Raw genomic sequence first — 18,269 nt, 5'->3', positions numbered from 1 at the left:
AAGGAACGATCTGGTGAAACCTATGACAACATGGATGAACCTTGAAGACATAATGCTGAGCGAAATAAGCCAGGCACAAAAAAGAGAAATATTATATGCTACCACTAATGTGAACTTTGAAAAATGTAAAAGAAATGGTTCATAATGTAGAATGTAGGGGAACTAGCAGTAGAGAGCAATTAAGGAAGGGGGAACAATAATCCAAGAAGAACAGATAAGCTATTTAACGTTCTGGGGATGCCCAGAAATGACTATGGTCTGTTAATTTCTGATGGATGTAGTAGGAACAAGTTCACTGAAATGTTGCTATATTATGTAACTTTCTTGGGGTAAAGTAGGAACATGTTGGAAGTTAAGCAGTTATCTTAGGTTAGTTGTCTTTTTCTTACTCCCTTGTTATGGTCTCTTTGAAATGTTCTTTTATTGTATGTTTGTTTTCTTTTTAACTTTTTTTTTCATACAGTTGATTTAAAAAAGAAGGGAAAGTTAAAAAAAAAAAAAAAAAAGAAAAAAGACAAACAAGGAAAAAAAAAAAAAGATGTAGTGCCCCTTTGAGGAGCCTGTGGAGAATGCAGGGGTATTCGCCTACCCCACCTCCATGGTTGCTAACATGACCACAGACATAGGGGACTGGTGGTTTGATGGGTTGAGCCCTCTACCATAAGTTTTACCCTTGGGAAGACGGTTGCTGCAAAGGAGAGGCTAGGCCTCCCTGTATTTGTGCCTAAGAGTCTCCTCCTGAATGCCTCTTTGTTGCTCAGATGTGGCCCTCTCTCTCTGGCTAAGCCAACTTGAAAGGTGAAATCACTGCCCTCCCCCCTACGTGGGATCAGACACCCAGGGAAGTGAATCTCCCTGGCAACGTGGAATATGACTCCCGGGGAGGAATGTAGACCCGGCATCGTGGGATGGAGAACATCTTCTTGACCAAAAGGGGGATGTGAAAGGAAATGAAATAAGCTTCAGTGGCAGAGAGATTCCAAAACGAGCCGAGAGATCACTCTGGTGGGCACTCTTACGCACACTTTAGACAACCTTTTTTAGGTTCTAAAGAATTGGGGTAGCTGGTGGTGGATACCTGAAACTATTAAACTACAACCCAGAACCCATGAATCTTGAAGACAGTTGTATAAAAATGTAGCTTATGAGGGGTGACAGTGGGATTGGGAATGCCATAAGGACCAAACTCCACTTTGTCTAGTTTATGGATGGATGTGTAGAAAAGTAGGGGAAGGAAACAAACAGACAAAGGTACCCAGTGTTCTTTTTTACGTCAATTGCTCTTTTTCACTCTAATTATTATTCTTGTTATTTTTGTGTGTGTGCTAATGAAGGTGTCAGGGATTGATTTAGGTGATGAATGTACCACTATGTAATGGTACTGTAAACAATCGAAAGTACAATTTGTTTTGTATGACTGCATGGTATGTGAATATATCTCAATAAAATGATGATAAAAAAAAAAAAAGATTCTAAGGGAAGTTTCACAACAGTTATTACTGAAAAGACATGTATATATAATGTTTGCCTGAACACAGTACGTTTGTGCAAGTTTACAGTAAGAATTGTCAAGTGCAGTTGTATATTCCCCTCTTCCAATCAGGATTTTATTTTACTTAACAATGAACACTTTTTGCTCAAGGAAGGTCATGAAGCTGAGGCATCAGAACACAGGCTCTTAAGCTGTATTGCCTGAGTTCAATTCTGGTTTTATCCATTACTAGCTCTGTGACTTTGGATAAGTATTTAGCGTCTTTATGCCTTAGTTTCTGCATTTGTAAAGAGATGATAAATTGTGAAGTTTAAATAAGTTCATATCTACAAAACACAATAGCGTCAAAAGTGCTCTGCTATTAACTGTTAAAATTTTAAAACTAGTTGTTACAATTACTGACGGGCACATGGGTCCTCTCTGTACTATCCTTGCAACTTTCCATGAATTTCAGAGCAAGTTTTTTTTCAATAGTTGTTAAAAACAAACTACTGATATGAAAGATTGTCAAGACACGATGTTAAGTGAAAAAAGTAAGATTCAGAACAATGTGTGTAGTAAATTCTATTTTGTGTAAAAAATATAGTAAAGGGCATCATAAGAATACATATTTGCTTATATATATATAAGGAAATTCTAGAAAAGAACATTAGAAACCAATAGTGGCTACCAGGGAAATGGGAACTGGGCTTTATTTCTGAAACAAGTGACTGGATTAGTTATTCAAAATTAATTTTTAAATAAATAAGAACAATAACAACAAACAGGAATTGCAAATAACACTTCATCATAGCATTTCTCTCCACAAACCATTGACCAAAACGCAATCACACTGTGCCAACTAACTGCTAGGGAAGCTGGGAAATGTATCCAGAAAAAATATTAAAATAATTTAGTAACCACATGGCATTACCTCTACCACAAGCAGCTATTGAAATGATCATGATTTTCTCCTTTTATATGTTGGTAAGATTCCCTGCTCTTAGCTGACCTTTATAGTAACCCCATAAACTAGGCTGCACAGATACCAATGAGGAAAACTAAGTTCAAAGAGGACCGAACCAACTTATTAGACCATATGGATACTAAATGGTGAAGCAGGAATTAGAGGCCAAATGTTTTCAAAGTATTACTCCTGCTACCTCCCACCCAAACCAAATGTTACTTAGCTTTTTTTGCTAAGTTAAATCAATCATAACCTCAGTAAATTAGAATATTATGCTTATATATTCCTCATACAACTCTTTTCTCAAAAAGGAAAAGTTCACCATCCACTTCAGTTTATATGCAGTCATAAAAAGTTACAAAGACTGTGATATTTTAATGGAAATATTATATTATGAAAAATAACATAAAACTAAATGCATACAATGTGATTGGGAAAGCCATATGGATCACACTCCCCTTTGTCCAGTGTATGGGTGAATGCTTAGAAAAATGAGGGCAAAAACAAACAAACAAAACACACACACACACACACCCAGTGTTCTTTTATACTTTAACTGTTCTTTTTTACTTTAATTTTTATTATTATTGTGTGTGTGGTAATGAAAATGTTCAAAAATTAATTTTGGTGATGAACGCACAAATATATAATGGTACTGTGAACAACTGAATGTATGCTTTGTATGAGTGCATGGTATGTGAATATATCTCAATAAAATTGAATTAAAAAAAAACTAAATGCATATAATTCTGGACAAACTGCCTCTCCCTTTTTCTCTTGTGGAACGCCTACCATACATATGTTGAATCTTCTTATTTAATCTCTACTTACCTCAACTTAAAATATTTTCTTTAATACTTTCTATTAATTTCCTCAGATCTATTTTCCAGTTTGCTAATTCTGTTTCCAGCTCTGTCAAACCTACTCTTTAATTTATCCATCTGTCCAATGAGTTTTAAATTTAGATTACTATATTCATTTTTAGATACTCTAAATGGTTTGTTTTCAAATATGCCTAGACTGTTTCATGGTATTTTGTTCTTATTTTTTAATCCTTCTTTTGTCTTTAATTTAAAAAATACCTTTTGAAGCATCAATCAGATTGCTCAATTAATTATCTGAAATCCTGGGGCTCTAATTCTGTTGTTTTAAAAAATGTCTCAATTTCCACTGATAATTTATTATAATTTTTTATTTTAAGTGCTTATTCAGGGTTTTATTTAGGAAGCCGGTGCAGACTGGGGATTTCTCCAGTATTTCTGTGAGTGCTTCTGCCAGGTATCTAGTGGTAAGACTGACCCAAGTTCCCATTTTTATGCTAATTTATGCTTGTGGTCTCCTGGGTAAAAAAAATCAAACTTGAAATCTGTTTGTGCTGCTGGATCCATGATTACAAATTTACAGTGAAGATATTTTTCTCAATCTTGAACCCAGCTTCTTTGTGCCTACACACGGATTTTCTTGGCCCATCTTTTTGCTGACAGTGTAGCCTTGGAGGGCTCTAGTTGTAGATAAGCCTTGCAGCCCATGTCCTTAGAGGGTGGAGAGCACGCCCACTCCATCCCCTGGCAGCCCCTTTCTCAGCTTCAGGCTCCTGGATATTTCTCTCACACCTTTTTTAGATCAGGTTTGCATATCAAAAGATGTATCTATTTTCCAAGCTTTTCTAGGTGCTTGAAGGAGGGAGACTTCAAGTTAATTAGCCCACTGTACAGCTGGAACTGGAAGTTTTCCATCTTACAATTGAGTAAAAATATTAGCAAGCAATAGAAAGGAACACAGACGAATGGAAACAGATGTATTTAAGGACCAGGATTAGAGATGACAAGTTTCTTTAGAAATTACCTGTAATATTGTTAATGCAACACAATAAATAAAAGTCAGACCTGACCTAAATAAAACTTTAAGCTAAGCTGATAAAAATAAAGATAGGATCCATGACACAGGTTTGGGGGGATGGCTTAAATTTTATTAAACCAAGCTTTTAAATTATGTATCTACCATCCATCAATCCATAAACAAATATAGTACACATGTAAATAAAAGGCTAGTAAATTAGAACTAGTGGAAAAACCAAAGTTCCTTTTATACACTGGCATCCCACCACCACATGATCCTTGGGTCAATGCCATGGGGCCATGTTATGGTTAAGAGTTAAATGAAAAACGAGAAGAAGCTTATCATGACTTTACCTCCTAGGATGGATTTCAAGATAGATATTTATTCCACATTATAGTCAGTTGGATTATATCAAGGCAACAGTGTATTTTTACATTCACAGATTAGTTGAAATAGTACAAATTAAGCTTATGATCTAGATGTCATCCTTCTTACTACCATAATTAATAAGAAATGTGAAGTAAAATAAATGATGGACCACAGGTGGTTACAAAAATAGATAACTTATAGAGTAATAAATATCTACAGTAGCAGAGCACAAACTTATAAAATTAGTCTTTTTCATAATGGGCAGAATATTATAAGTATGTTCAAGAGATACAGTCAACAGATTTCAAAGTGGCAAGATAGCATTTGTAGAGAAAAAACTCTCAAAGTACAGAACCCAGAATTGGAAGCCAAATGAAGACGAGAATATACAAAACACACAAAATCCTAATTCCTCACATGTAATTATCCTACTTAGTAGTCACCACAATTAGCTTACAGCCCTTTATGTATCTTAAAAAGTAACACTTTGTTACCTACGTACAAACTTTTAAAAAGATTTACCACTAGACAAGCAAAAGTTAACTGACTTAACAATGGCACTAAAACCTCGGAAAACTGTAGCATTTTATGTGCTTTCATATACTTCTGGGGTTTAAAATGTACCACAAATATTTTGGATAGAGTTTAAATTTCAACAAAAATTTATTCAACAATCATTCAGAAGGGAAAAAAATCCCACACTGGGGGGTAGGGTCAAAATCTCAAAAAGAGACTGAAAATCCATGATTACATAATCAACATTCTTATGTTCCTTTAACACTTAACAAGTGTTATGCAAGGTGTCTGCGTAAGGCTAATCTGAAACTGGTCTCACTTAAGAAGGGAGTCATTTCTATTCTAATTGTAGAATTTAAAGCACTTATTCCATATAATGTGCGTTTCAGTGCGGCTGACATCCACTTGGTTGTATGTGACAGTGTCCCCTTAAAGCTTCATCAAAGATTCATGGCAGGTCTGAACTGCAGGAGTTCAGAACTAACAATATCACAGATAGTTTTTCATCCTGAGTTCTCACAGGGAGTGAAAGACATACTTGAGCTGTCCTAAGGTCACCCTGGGCCAAGAAGAGTGTTACCGAGTCGTGGTCCCCGGAACACTAGTTTCCTTGCAAAAAAAAAACAACCTTCCACAGTCTAATGTGTTTGGGACTTTGTGGGTTAAATACAATTAAACAGATCCCATGATGACTAACATGCATTCTACGCCTTCAAGAAGTGTATAAATGCAGATTTTCCCAAATTCAGTTGACCTTTCCAGACAACACCTGGAACAACCACTGGAGCCCAGGATATTTTTCTATGAAACATGGTTTGAACAATACCAATCTAAAGTAAATTTTCTAAAGCAGTGGTTCTCAAAATTTAGTGTGCATCAGAAACATAGGGGAAGGCATGTAAAGCACAGATTACAATTGAAGAGGTTGAAGAGGTCTGGGGCAGGACCTGGGAACCTGCATTTCTAAGAAACCCCAAGCAAAGCTGATCCTGCTGGACTGTGGACTACACTTTGAGTGGCACGATTCTAGACAACCACCTAAGTCGCAGGAAAGGCTGCATTTGCCACAGCTATTTAGCTAGAGTTCCAATCAGCCTGTGAGGTCTTAGAAGGTGTGGGTCCTTGGTGGGGTAGAGGAGCTCTGGACTTGACTCCTGGCTGTGCCCTTACTCACCAGGTGACCAGACACAGCAAGTCCATCTTAAAAAAGGAATAATAGCAGTCCTCTCCAAAGGGATTCGTGAGGCTTCACAGAGACATTTGCAAAAAAACACTAACAAAAAGCATCATACAAGTGTCTTTTGTCATCCAGAAGAATGTTGTCAGTCACAGCAGGAAAATTCCAGATGAGTTTTCTGTCCTCTGCTACTGCCAAGCCTTTATGAAGCACACACTGGCAGCTAACAAAGAGAAAAGGGGCTAAAAATGCAGAAAGCTGCAGAGAGAGGAAAATACATAAGTGGCTTACCTAATTAAAAATATCTAATTGGTAAAAAAAGATCAACCCACAATCAAAGTAGTTAATTATGCTGGCTTTGAAATAGTGTTTAAAAGATACAATATGTTGATCATTGAACACACTCTCTCCTCTATTCTATTATGTTAATGCTGATTAAATTTTAATATCAAAAGAATGCAAAAAAAAATGCTTCCACTCAAAAACATATGAGTTAGATCTCAAAAATTTGGCTGAGATAGTTTCAATCTTATAAGCTACCACAGTGGCAAATTTCAAAGTAATTTTTAAAAAGGACCTTTAATTTGGTTCATATAAAAGACCACAGAATGAGAAATGAACATGCGCTCACAGGTATACATATGTGCGTTGAGTTGTTGCAAAGTACATCTTAGCCAACGAACTGCCTCTTCTAATTCAAAATTGAACCTGTAAAAATTCATACACATCCATGATGGAATTATAGTCAAGCAACCATCTTCTTGCAAGTTCTGGTTTTCTTTTGAATCCAAAAGACTGACTATAAGGCAGAAATTTCCTCAACATGTTGCATGATTCACTTTATTTATGCTGTGGATGACTCTGGAGACAAGACAACATATCTTGAACAGATTTTCCTTCGTAGCAGATCTGATATACTGCAGTAAACAATGGAAACCTAGTTTGGGAGGAGATGTGAAAAGACAAGATTAGGTCATCTGGTTTACCGCAGAGAACAAATTAGTTTTTCTGTTCTGCAGATTACCATGCTACTTTGGAAAAAAAAGTGACCACCTTCTGTGTTTCTTTATTATTTGTTCTGCCAAGAGCTTCTGCACTGTAGCTGTAAGATCTTGGGGCAACCTAGACCATCCTCTGCCCAATCTAAGTTTGGAACCACTCTATACAAACATGTCACATGGTAATCCCTACAGGGTGACACGTGGGCATTTACACAAAGAGCTGTGGCTGCGGCTCTTGGTCAAAGCTGGAATGAGTCTAAGTTCTTGTCACTATTTTAAAAGATTAGAGAATAAATTTTAAATTGCAAGGATGTATTGTTCTCCCTTCTCTAAAAAAGGATCAGTCCCAAGAATGATGATGAGGCAGCCCACACATCACCATAAATAATTTGGGCCTGCAAAAATTAAGGTGAGGACCCACAATTAGCAAAGCACTGGTGTCATGCTAAAAGCTGAGTTTATTTTGCTTTTTCTTCCAAGAGGTGATCACAGATAGAAGTGAAAGTTTGAAATAAATAGGTATGGTGGTATGGGCTAATAAGAAAAGACAACATTATCCCAGGGCATGGCTGGCTCAGCAGAAATCACTAGGGAAATAACTAAGTTAATTTCAGTGAGCGTCCCCCACCCCCAGCCCCTCCCACACACACACAGACATACACACACACAGCCCCAAGTGAGCTTGTCAGAATCAACAGACTTAAAGCCCATTCCAAAAATTAGTTAGAATCCTACAAAGACAACTTATTTAAAGAATAACAAAGTACGGATAGGTCATGTATCTCTATGAGAGTCTATCATTGTGGATATTTTAAAGAATGGAAAATTGCGTTCATTTTTGGAGTCCAGTAGAATTAGTCAAATCTGACTCCACAACCTGTTAACTCTGGGCAAGTTCACAACCCTTCTGACCCTGTTTTCTCATCTGTAAAATGGGGCTGGACACACAGGCCTGCTGGGAGTCTTTAATGACTTACATGTGAAGTACACAGTACAACACTTAGCACATGATGGGTGTGCGATGAATGACAGCTAATATGAGCAGCTGCAAGATGGCCCCTGGATCCTAGACTGTAAGCAAAGCCTAAAATATTTAAAGAAACACTTTATACAGTAAGTTTTCTGACTCCTGGTTTAAACAATAAATTCAAAGCAGGGGAAGTTATTTGTGGCTGGAGGACATGGAAGAGGGCTTCTCTGAGGACAGACTTGGGTTGCCTTTTAAGGGTGATGAAGACTGAGATGCATGTAAAGCAGGGCGTCTGGGCAGGCAAGATGGCAGGAGGACAGAAGCACACATGAGTCCGAGGAGGAAGTGTTTGGGGGCAAAGTCCAGTTAAACTGGGGGTAACCAAATATACTGTTAGTGAAGTTGGTTCTGTACTGAGGGGGACTGCCTCAAACGCCAACCTAAGGAACACAGGCTTCATTCTGTCAGGGCAAGAATCCTATGAATTGGAAACCTCCAAGTAGAAGGAACCACAGTGATCATCTGGTTTACTATATTTATTTTATGAGCAAGTAAACTGAGGCACAGAACAGGTAAAAATATGGTTTGCCTAAGACCATATGGCTAGTAAGCCAATGATGACCTCGAATGCCAATCTTCTGCCTCCTGCGCACTGCTCTTTCTATAATGATGGAGAAAAGAAGGGAGGAAATAAGGAAATAAAGGGATTCCCAAGTAGTGATGTCTGGCATGAAAAGGGGGTAAAAACTCAAGGTAAGAGGTGATACAAAGGGAGAAAGAGACAACTCAGCTCTGCCTTTGCAGCATTGGGAGGCAGGAGGCACATTGGGTGAGGGAGGCCCAGAGCCCCCCAGATGTCAGGCTGGCATGGGGGGGGTGTCACTTCAACTCAGCAGCACAGGAGCAGCTTGTTCAATTCCAAATCAGAAGAAACAGAGTGGGATATGACTGAGGAGAGGTATTTGCTCAGAGCTGTTTAAACTGCTTCACTATACTTTGTAAAACGGGCAGCTACTGATCTCAGAATCCTAGTTTCAGTCTGTATCCCCTGCAGCTAAATGCTGAATATGGTAACGCCCAGTTAGGAGACACTCACCATCATCAAACGCCCACTTTTTTTTTTTTTTTAAGACTTTTAGAAAAACGCCTCATAAATATTTAATGGTCATCAAGGTAGCCCAAATGCACACAAACACATCACTGACTGCTATGTATGTAAGGAAAATCATGCACGACAGAGGTATTTCCCTTTAAGTCACAATTTAAAGGTAATTATCCTCCTCCACAGGCCTGTTAATGAACTTCCAACTTTGCCAGGCTGCTTTTTAAAGCCATTTCAGAAAAATAAAGTGCAAATCAAAGAGGGAACACAAACGCCCAGTCATGCTCATTTTCAACTTTCAATATGGAAATCTATGGCAGATTAATTTGTATCAGGTATAAGAAGAAGGGGAGCTGAGCTGCAGGATGAGGTAAAGACGAGGGGTTGGGCCAGCAGACATCTGGACCGACATGAAGAAAGATGAAGGACACATGGCCAGAGACGACGGCACCTCCTGGCTGGGAGAAGTGCATGCTATGGATTAGCCATAAGCGGTAGCATCGAGAGAGCTGCCCAGCAACCTACTCTCCCCGACAACCAAACTTTCCCACTCCCAAGGAGTACTGCTGGAGAGTTGAGAATATACAGACAGAATGTGCTGCATCAACATTTATTAAGTGATGCAGTTGGCATCACAATTAGGAGAGAAGGCTCGGCCAATGAGCAGGATAAAGGGCTGTGGGGCAGGCAGCAGCAGGAACAGCCTCGGGGAGGAGGGCAGCTTTGACGGAGCAATAGGGTTTGCTCCCTCAGTCAGGAGGCAAACCAAGCTGACCCAACCTTCCTCCAACACGTGACTGCCTGCTAGGGCAGTGGGGTCTGGTGGGAGGGGACCGAAATAACACTCAGGTCGAAACGGGACCTATCCCTTTTTTAAACAACAATAATTGCAAGCTACTAAACGTCATTTGTAAATGAAGAAAAATAATTTTTTAGAATAAAATAATCTAGTGGGTTGCAAGAAAAACAGGCTGTTCTTTCATGCTGGCACTCTCAATTTTTATCTTAAGAGTAAAATGTTATAATGCGAAGTAGTAACTAGTACTTGCCTTGAAAATATACTTAATTTCAGTTGTGTTTGTGGGTCTATAATCAACAAGGTATTCCACTTATTAAAATCAAAGGAAATAAGTGACATTAACACTTAGAAATGTCTTGGAATACATTTCTCAGTGAACACAGCATATATTTCATCTAGCATAACAAAGCGTGTCTCATAAACTTTACATGAGAAACTAATGGTGCAAAATGCATCTAGTTATCTTAATGAAAATAAACTTATATTTTAATTTCTTTTTTTTTTTTTAAAAGGGACCCATCCATCCACACGCCCATCCAGTCACATGAAGAAGAGACCATAAGTTAACACAGGTTACTCATGAGGTTAGAATTTGGGGATAATTTGAACTTCCTTGTTTTCTGAATTGTTTGACGTTTCGTTGGCAAGAATTTGTTTTTTTTTAATAAAAACAACAAAATAATCCCCCTTTTTTTTTAAATTAAAAACTTAACATGTAGCTCTTACTAAACACCCTGCAGGATAAACTGGAACCCAAAACTTCATGTTTTGTAATATGCCTGTGGAGTGGAGCTCTTCTCACTGAAGCTGACTAGTTTTGAGGAAACATTCATTTTCAGGTTAGGTGGATGTTTCCAGCCATGGAAGTTCATGCAAAGGACTGAACTAAACCATTGGAGTTCTAAGCACACTTGTCAAACAGTTTGTACTCAAATGCACTGGGCTGAGGCCAGGAGAAAACTGGGCGGATGAACGTTTAACTGGTCTCACGGGCACAGGGAGACTCACTTGTCGACCAGGCCCTTCTGTTTGAGGATGCGGTATACTTCAGCAGAAGTCTGAGGTCCTTGGAGTTTCTGCCCATTCAGCATCTCGTTCTCCAGTTCTTCAATGGTCTTAAAAACAAAGGTTAAGAGAGTATGTATCAAGGATGGAAAAAAAAAAAAAACCAACTATGGTGGATCACTCATTTCAAGAAGAGAGCAGGGGAGAGCCATGAGCCCCTGCTGCAAGCCAAAGAAAGATTAGGACATGTACGATAAAGGACACGGGGCAAGAGTTTTTTAAGTAGAAACAGGGTAAAGTGAATAGCGGCAGCAACCTACAAATGCTGACCTTAATCTTGCTGGGCTGTGGCTCACTCTGACCCTGGAGTCGGGGGAAGGAAGCAGGGGTGGCGAGGGAAGGTGAGGGCTACCTTTCCAGTCCTGGCGAACGCCTCGGCCACCCTGCGGTTCCGGCCTCCGTAGCAGGTGGTGATCAGGTCAGCCACCCCACAGCTCTCCAGGAAGGTGGCTGTGGACACGTGGCCCTTGCAGAAGATCTTGGCAAACGCAATCATTTCCATGAGGCCCAGGCGGATGACAGCGGCTTTGGTGTTGTCTCCACAGTGGAGGCCATCGCAGAACCCAGCTCCCACAGCCACAACGTTCTGCGAAGGAGAGGACCAAGCCCCAGGGATGCCGTCACTGTGCTGGCTGTTGATGAAGGGACTGAGGGAAGGGTGGGGGAGAGGCTGAGGCAGGGACAGACGGGGGGTGCTGGCTCCACTCCCAAATGCTCAACTGGTTCACACACAACCCTGGGTTCTTCTCTTGTACATGTGGGTGACAGAAATGAAAGAAGGGACAAGGCTTCTAATATTCCCACTTACGGGGAGAAAGAGCCCAGATCTAGGATCAGGAGGGGGTAACAGTTGAGGAATATCAGCCAGAGAATGAGAACAGCTGAGAATAGTCTCCAGTGAAATGCTGTCTAGACAAACTGCTTTATCTTTTGGGATTTTTCATTCAATGCTTTGTTTAAACTATAACATCCACACAGAAAAATGCACAAATCATGTGTACAGCTTAACGAATTTTCAAAAACGGAAAACACTCATGCAACCAGCACCCGGATCAACAACCAGAAAATAACCAGTGCCCAGAAAGCCCCACTCAGGCCCCCTTCCAGTCACCACCCAACCAAAGGTAACTGCTCTCTTGACTTCTACCAGCAGATTCATTTTGTCATTCTCTGATCTTTATATAAATAGAATCATAAAACAGGTACTCTTTGTGTCTGGCTTCTTTGCCTCAATTAACATTATATTGTAAAATTCATCCATATTTTTACATATAGAACATTCATTTTAACTGCTATATAGTGAGTATTCCATTGTGTGAATATACTACAACTTATTTGCCAATTTTTCAGTGGGCACTGGGGTCATTTCCAGTTAGGGACCATTACAAATGGTGCAGCTGTCAAGATCCTGGAATATTCCTTTGTTGGCCTCATGCATGCATTTCTTAGAGCAGAACTGCTGGGTCATACGGTCTGCATTGTTCGGCTTGAGTTCCAGCCTTTTGTTTCATTTAATAATCCCTAAACAAGTAATTATGGAGCACTCACTCTGAGTCTGGCAGACTGCTAGACACAATGCAAATTAACACACAGAGCCTGACTCTTCAGAAGTGGATAATCTAGTACAGGAATTGGCAGACTGTGGGCCAATGGCTTGGTTTTGCAAATAACAGTCTACTGTATTAGAATACAGCTATACCCATTTATTTACAAATCGTCTATGGCTGCTTTTATGCTATAACAGTGGAGCTGAGTCGTTGCCACAGAGAGTATGGTCTACAAAGCCAAAAACATTTACTTTCTGGTCCTTGACAGAAAAGTTAGCCAACCCCTGATCCATAAAATAATCCATAAAGTAAAACATGTGTGCAATAAATATAATGCTTGGCAGAAAATTATAATATCCTGTAAGAGGTACTAAAAATGTGAAATTTCATTACAAGCTGTATGTCCTGAGCATGCACTGGGTGGGAAGTGTCTAACCCTTGGGGGACAGGGAGATACCGGGTGGAGGGAAGCAAGGTAGGCTGCCCCAGAGGGGAGCTGCAAAGATGGAGTTCACATAGAGCTTGTCCTCAGGGAGTCAACAATCTAGCTGGGAAAAGTAGGTACATCACAACACAGTAGGAAGGGGGGAGGCTGAGAAGTGGAAGGAGTCCCATGTTTCTTTTCAAATCAGGGAAAGCTGCATGGAGGAGGTGGTGTTTGAGATGGGCCTCAAGAGATATGTAAGCCAGATCACTACAAATGAAATGTAACACTTGTGTGGTGGCACAGGTGGCACTACTACAAGAGCTCAGACCCAATGGCCCTTTCCACTTTCCTAGCTCCTTCACCAAGAACCCTTGACATCAGAGGAAATGTAAGAATTAATGACTAACTCGCTAGGATTTTTCTGTAATATCAGGTGACAACATATGGATTTATGCCTTGGAAGATTTCAAAACATGAAGCTAGTTGGTAGTGAGTGGGAAATTAACTTAGATAAGCCATTTTTCCCCCCAGCAAACCCCAAGTTTTATTAGTGAAAGACAGGACAACATTTTTTAAAGATCAGGCCTATAAAATCTGAGGCATGAGGTAAAAATTGGAACAGACAGGAGGAGAGATGTCTTCTCTGGTAGATATGTGACATTTGATAAAATACATCAAATAGGGCCAGGCTCACCATAAGAAACAAATCTGGCCACTCAGCCATGGTTCTCGCTCACTGGAAGACTGAGTCACAAAGCCACTTCAGATGAAAAAAATGCAATCTGCCCTCTTGAAGCATTCAATTACTTCCACTAGACAGGCAGAACAGAAAGTTTTCTTCCCATTTTTAACTTGGGGGCAATAGCAGAACAAAGAGGGCTGGGAAATAAAGGCTCAGAATGGAAAGGGCCCTAAATGTATCTTCTTTTCTTCCTCAGCGGCAATACTATAGCTTACTTTGGTTGCTGTCTATTCCTTTCGTTGCTGTCGATTCAAAACGGAAAAACTAGAAAAATTCTCTAAAAATGATCAAAAATTAATTATGAGACAAAGTCACTCTACTTCTGTCTTTAGACAGTCACCCAGTGAGGTTTTGAGCTTTAAAAGACTAATGAAGTCACTTTCTGAGTTGGTTACCCTCTTCCTACTAAGGCCAGACTCCATTTATATCTTCGTTCTTACTGATTCTGGTAGCTGAAGAGGATCAGGTCTTGGAGTAGGTCTATTGGGATCTATTCTATTTGGAGTACGTTGTACTTCTTGAATCTCTAATTTTCTGTCTTTATAAAAGCTGGGAAATTTTCAGTGAATATGTCTTCTATTACTCTTTCTGCCCCTTTCCCCCTCTCTTCTCCTTCTGGGATACCCATAACACGTATATTTGTGCATTTCATGTTGTCACTCAGTTCCCTAAGACCCTGCTCATATTTTTCCATTTTTTTCATCATCTGTTCTTTTGTGTGTATGAATTCGAATGACCTGTCTTCCAGTTCACCGATTCTTTCTTCTGCCTGTTCAAATCTACTGTTGTGTCCCTCCATTGTGTTTTTCATCTCCTCCATTGTGGCCTTCATTCCCATGAGTTCTGCCATTTGTTTTTTTAAGTTTATGAATTCTTCTTTATGGTCGTCCAGTGTCTTCTTTATATCCTTCAGCTCTTTTGCTATATCTTCCTTCATTTCATTGAATTTATTTAGCATTAGTTGCCTCAACTCCTGTATCTCAGCTGAGCTATTAGTTTGTTCCTTTGGCTGGTCCATGTTTTTGTGTTTCCTGGTATGGCTTGTTATCTTAAGTTGCCTAGGCATCTGATTTTCTTGATTAGTTTATTTTGGAGCTTGTTTTCTATCTTTTACCTAGTGGTTTTCTTGTTGGTTGGCTTTGTTCTCTGGCCTCTGTTATTCAGTTCAACTTATTCTAGACCTCTAACTTAGGTTCTATTTAGTTGATCAGAATTTTTCCCCTCTTGTTTTTTCTGTTTCTTGCTCTGCCTCTATGTAACCTTTTTGTTAGTGGGTCTCCTCAGATATGGTCGACCCTAGTCAGATTTTCCCAGTCTAGTGAGGCCCAGGTCTCATTGGGAAGGTACGGAGGTTTTCCTGAGAATGAGACCCTCCTATGAGGCCTTTAGAATTGGAGCTTTTCCTCTCCTGTCCAGCAGGTGGCGCTTGCCAGCCCGCAGCTCCCCCACCATTGTAAGGAGGTATGTAGACTTTAGTTCTCCCGGTGACTCTGATCCTGTCGGGGGCATGGCTGACTGAAGCTGGAATCTGAATTCCAGCCCCTGGGGTCTGAATTCCCAGAAGGAGGACTGCCAGTTGAGCTGGACCTCCCTCCACTCTCCCAATCCTCAGAACTCCAGTTGTCTCTCAGGGGCACTATTCCCCTCTCCCCTCTCCTCTTTGGGGCATCTCCAGGTAGATTCCTTGGTCAGCAATGTTTGCTGCGATCTCAGCTTTTCCTCCAGTTCCAAACTTGTGTCCGATGTGTGACTGGTTACTGGAGACCCCGAAAACTGTTTCATACAGTTCTTGGGTAATTGCCAGCCGCTCTAGGGGAGAGACGAAATTCTGCACCTCACCACACCGCCATCTTGCCCCGCCCTCTCAGAGGATCAGGTCTTATGAATTGAAAGTCTAACAGAGATCATGTGTTCACAAGGTACTAATTTTTGCCTGTACCTGTGAAAGCTCTTCACCCTTCCCACCAAAAAGGCAATGCAAACTGTGTCAGTTTTATCAGCTTCCTAACAGCAGTCGTCCAAAACTGCCTGCCAGCTAGTACAGAGTGAGGAGGAAGTGGGCAATTTGTGGCTTAGTGTACTCTTAGCATCTGGCAGCATCATGTGAGGCAGGGAGGGGAGAAGTGGGTGGAAGGAGCCTTGAGAGGTGCCGAGGGGCACAGTGGGATCACGATCTGTTGCTCTGTTCCAGAAGGGACGAGCTTCCAAGTTGGGATGGAACACCCAGAACACTCAGAGCCAGGACCATAAGAACACACAGGACTGGGTCCAAGCAGGCCCAGATGCTCCTCTTGGCATAGCAACCAGTCTAAAGAAGCCATAGAGAGGACCAAGGGAGACCCTGCCTTATTGCTGTGTGACCTTGGACCAATTAGTCCACCTCTCTGGGCTGTCTTTGCCTCAGGTTTAAAATTTGGGGCTTGGAGATCTTTCAAGGCCATTCTGGTGTTGACATACCTCCAGGGAAGTTTGAGGGGCTGCGGCCTGTCTTGGGACTGCAGACAATGGGCAACTACTGGGGCAACAGGCAGGGGGAGTGACCGCAGAGGCCATGGGGCTGACTGTCAGGTGAGTTGGCCAAAGGGTTTCACTGACATTGCCATGGCAGTATGCCAAGCCCTAGGTTTAAGACTGTTGGACAAATGGTTAGGTTGCTGAAATTGCTCTCTGATGCCTCATACACTATTCCTGGAGTATGTCCCTACATCCTCCTTCACCACAGCATGACCCATTCTAGATGATAAATCAACCCCAATAATTGTCTGCATATTGGATGAATAATAATAAGAACTTCTGTTTAACAAGGGGCTCTTATAAACAGAGTGGGGAATGTTACTAACATTAATTAAGTGCCTAGAGAAGCCCCACCAGGCACACTGCATGCATTGTCCCATTTTAATTCTCACGACTACTCTGTGAACTGTGTTCCTCGCATCCCATTTCCTGGCTGGGGAACCAAAGCTCAGAGAGGTTCTCTGACCTGCTTAGAACAGCAAGCTGGTGAGTGATGCTGTCAGCATGTACTCCTGGGAGTCAGCTCCACAGGACAACCCTGTCCCCTGGGCCTGGCTGCCTCCACCCAGCTCAGAGACCTGCCGGAACCCTCTGCAATTAGATATCAAGGGGAAGTGCCTCCCTGGCCTGCTGGAGGCCTGTGCAAGTGAAAAGGGTATGCTCTGCAGGGGAAAAGATTTAGAGGGAAAAAATAATATAAATAACAATAGCAGCAGCTAACCTTATTGAACCATGCTTCATATTTTATTAACTCATTTAATCCTCACAATATTCCTACAAGGCAGGTGCTATTATCACCCACGATGCGAGATGAGGAGATACAGGCACACAGGGAAGGCGCTTGTCCGGGATCATGAAGTTAGCACACAGCAGGGCTGGATTTCAAACCCAGGCAGCCCAGCCCACCCTGCTGCCTCCCTATTAAAGGACACGAGAAGCAGAGTGTGCGTGAACCAGTCAAGGGTAATGGAGTGGGTCACACTGTGCTGCTCTGGGGCCAGTAGGTGAAAGGCACAGAGGGGTCACTACATAATCAAGATGAAGAACTTCGAGAAAGAGCTGACCCCCTCGCAACTCTGCAGGCTTAGAGGGAAAGGAAAGCCTCTGTCACTGAGCCACCCAAGCAGGCCTGGTGGATGGGCCCTGAGCACCAAAGCCACTTTCGACCTTTCCTGAGACACAGCACTTAGAGGAAAGGGAACTAGCAAATGAGTTACCAGATAAGCAGGTGAGGCTGCTGGGGCCTGGGGGTTCCTGCTGCTCTCTCAGCCCCTCTGTGGCCCCTTTACTGCTTCCACGAGACATCTAACCTCCCCAAAAAGGGAAGCAGGGAGCCACTTCTGGGTAAACCTCCTCTTTTAGGGTACCCTGGACCCTGATCCAGTTTAACTGTCTTATGATGGATCTTGAAATCCATGCTCTCCCCCTGTGCCACTTATCACTGTCAAAGGAAAAATAAATGCACTGAGCCAGTCAGAATGTGTTTGAATAGCATCAGAGCAGATGTCCTCTGAGGCTGCTCAGCTGTGAAAGTTATCATTATCCACTGTGCATTTAAATCTACTTCTGGAGCTAAAAATACCATGATTTTCAGAAGACAGATACGTTTAAGCGCTTCCCCATTTCCTGGGTTATGGCAATACTCAGAGGCAACCATCCGCCCTGAAGTACAATCTTTGCAATTTTGAATTGGGGCGGGTTGCATGGGGTAACAATTCACCTTCCACAAGCACACTCCCACAAAAAGAATACAAAACTTGAGA

At 41.3% G+C, this 18,269-nt stretch overlaps 1 protein-coding gene across 1 annotated transcript in view; it reads right to left on the bottom strand.

Annotated features, from left to right (window-relative positions):
• Positions 1–4,381: 4,381 nt before the first annotated feature.
• Positions 4,382–18,269, bottom strand: part of GPD1L (glycerol-3-phosphate dehydrogenase 1 like) — a 70,079-nt gene continuing 56,191 nt past the window's right edge. Inside the window, exons 6-8 of the mRNA XM_037846530.1 lie at positions 11,629–11,862; positions 11,220–11,326; positions 4,382–7,276 (exon numbers count right to left, since the gene is read on the bottom strand). Of these exons, the coding sequence (XP_037702458.1) occupies positions 7,180–7,276; positions 11,220–11,326; positions 11,629–11,862 (438 nt within the window). The 3' untranslated portion in view covers positions 4,382–7,179. The remainder of the gene's footprint in view (positions 7,277–11,219; positions 11,327–11,628; positions 11,863–18,269) is intronic.

The sequence above is a fragment of the Choloepus didactylus genome, chromosome 1 (genome assembly GCF_015220235.1).
Source record: "Choloepus didactylus isolate mChoDid1 chromosome 1, mChoDid1.pri, whole genome shotgun sequence".
Classification (NCBI taxonomy): Eukaryota; Metazoa; Chordata; class Mammalia; order Pilosa; family Megalonychidae; genus Choloepus; species Choloepus didactylus.
The sequence above is the reverse complement of the archived record's forward strand: the minus strand, read 5'-3'. Positions and strand labels throughout refer to the sequence as shown.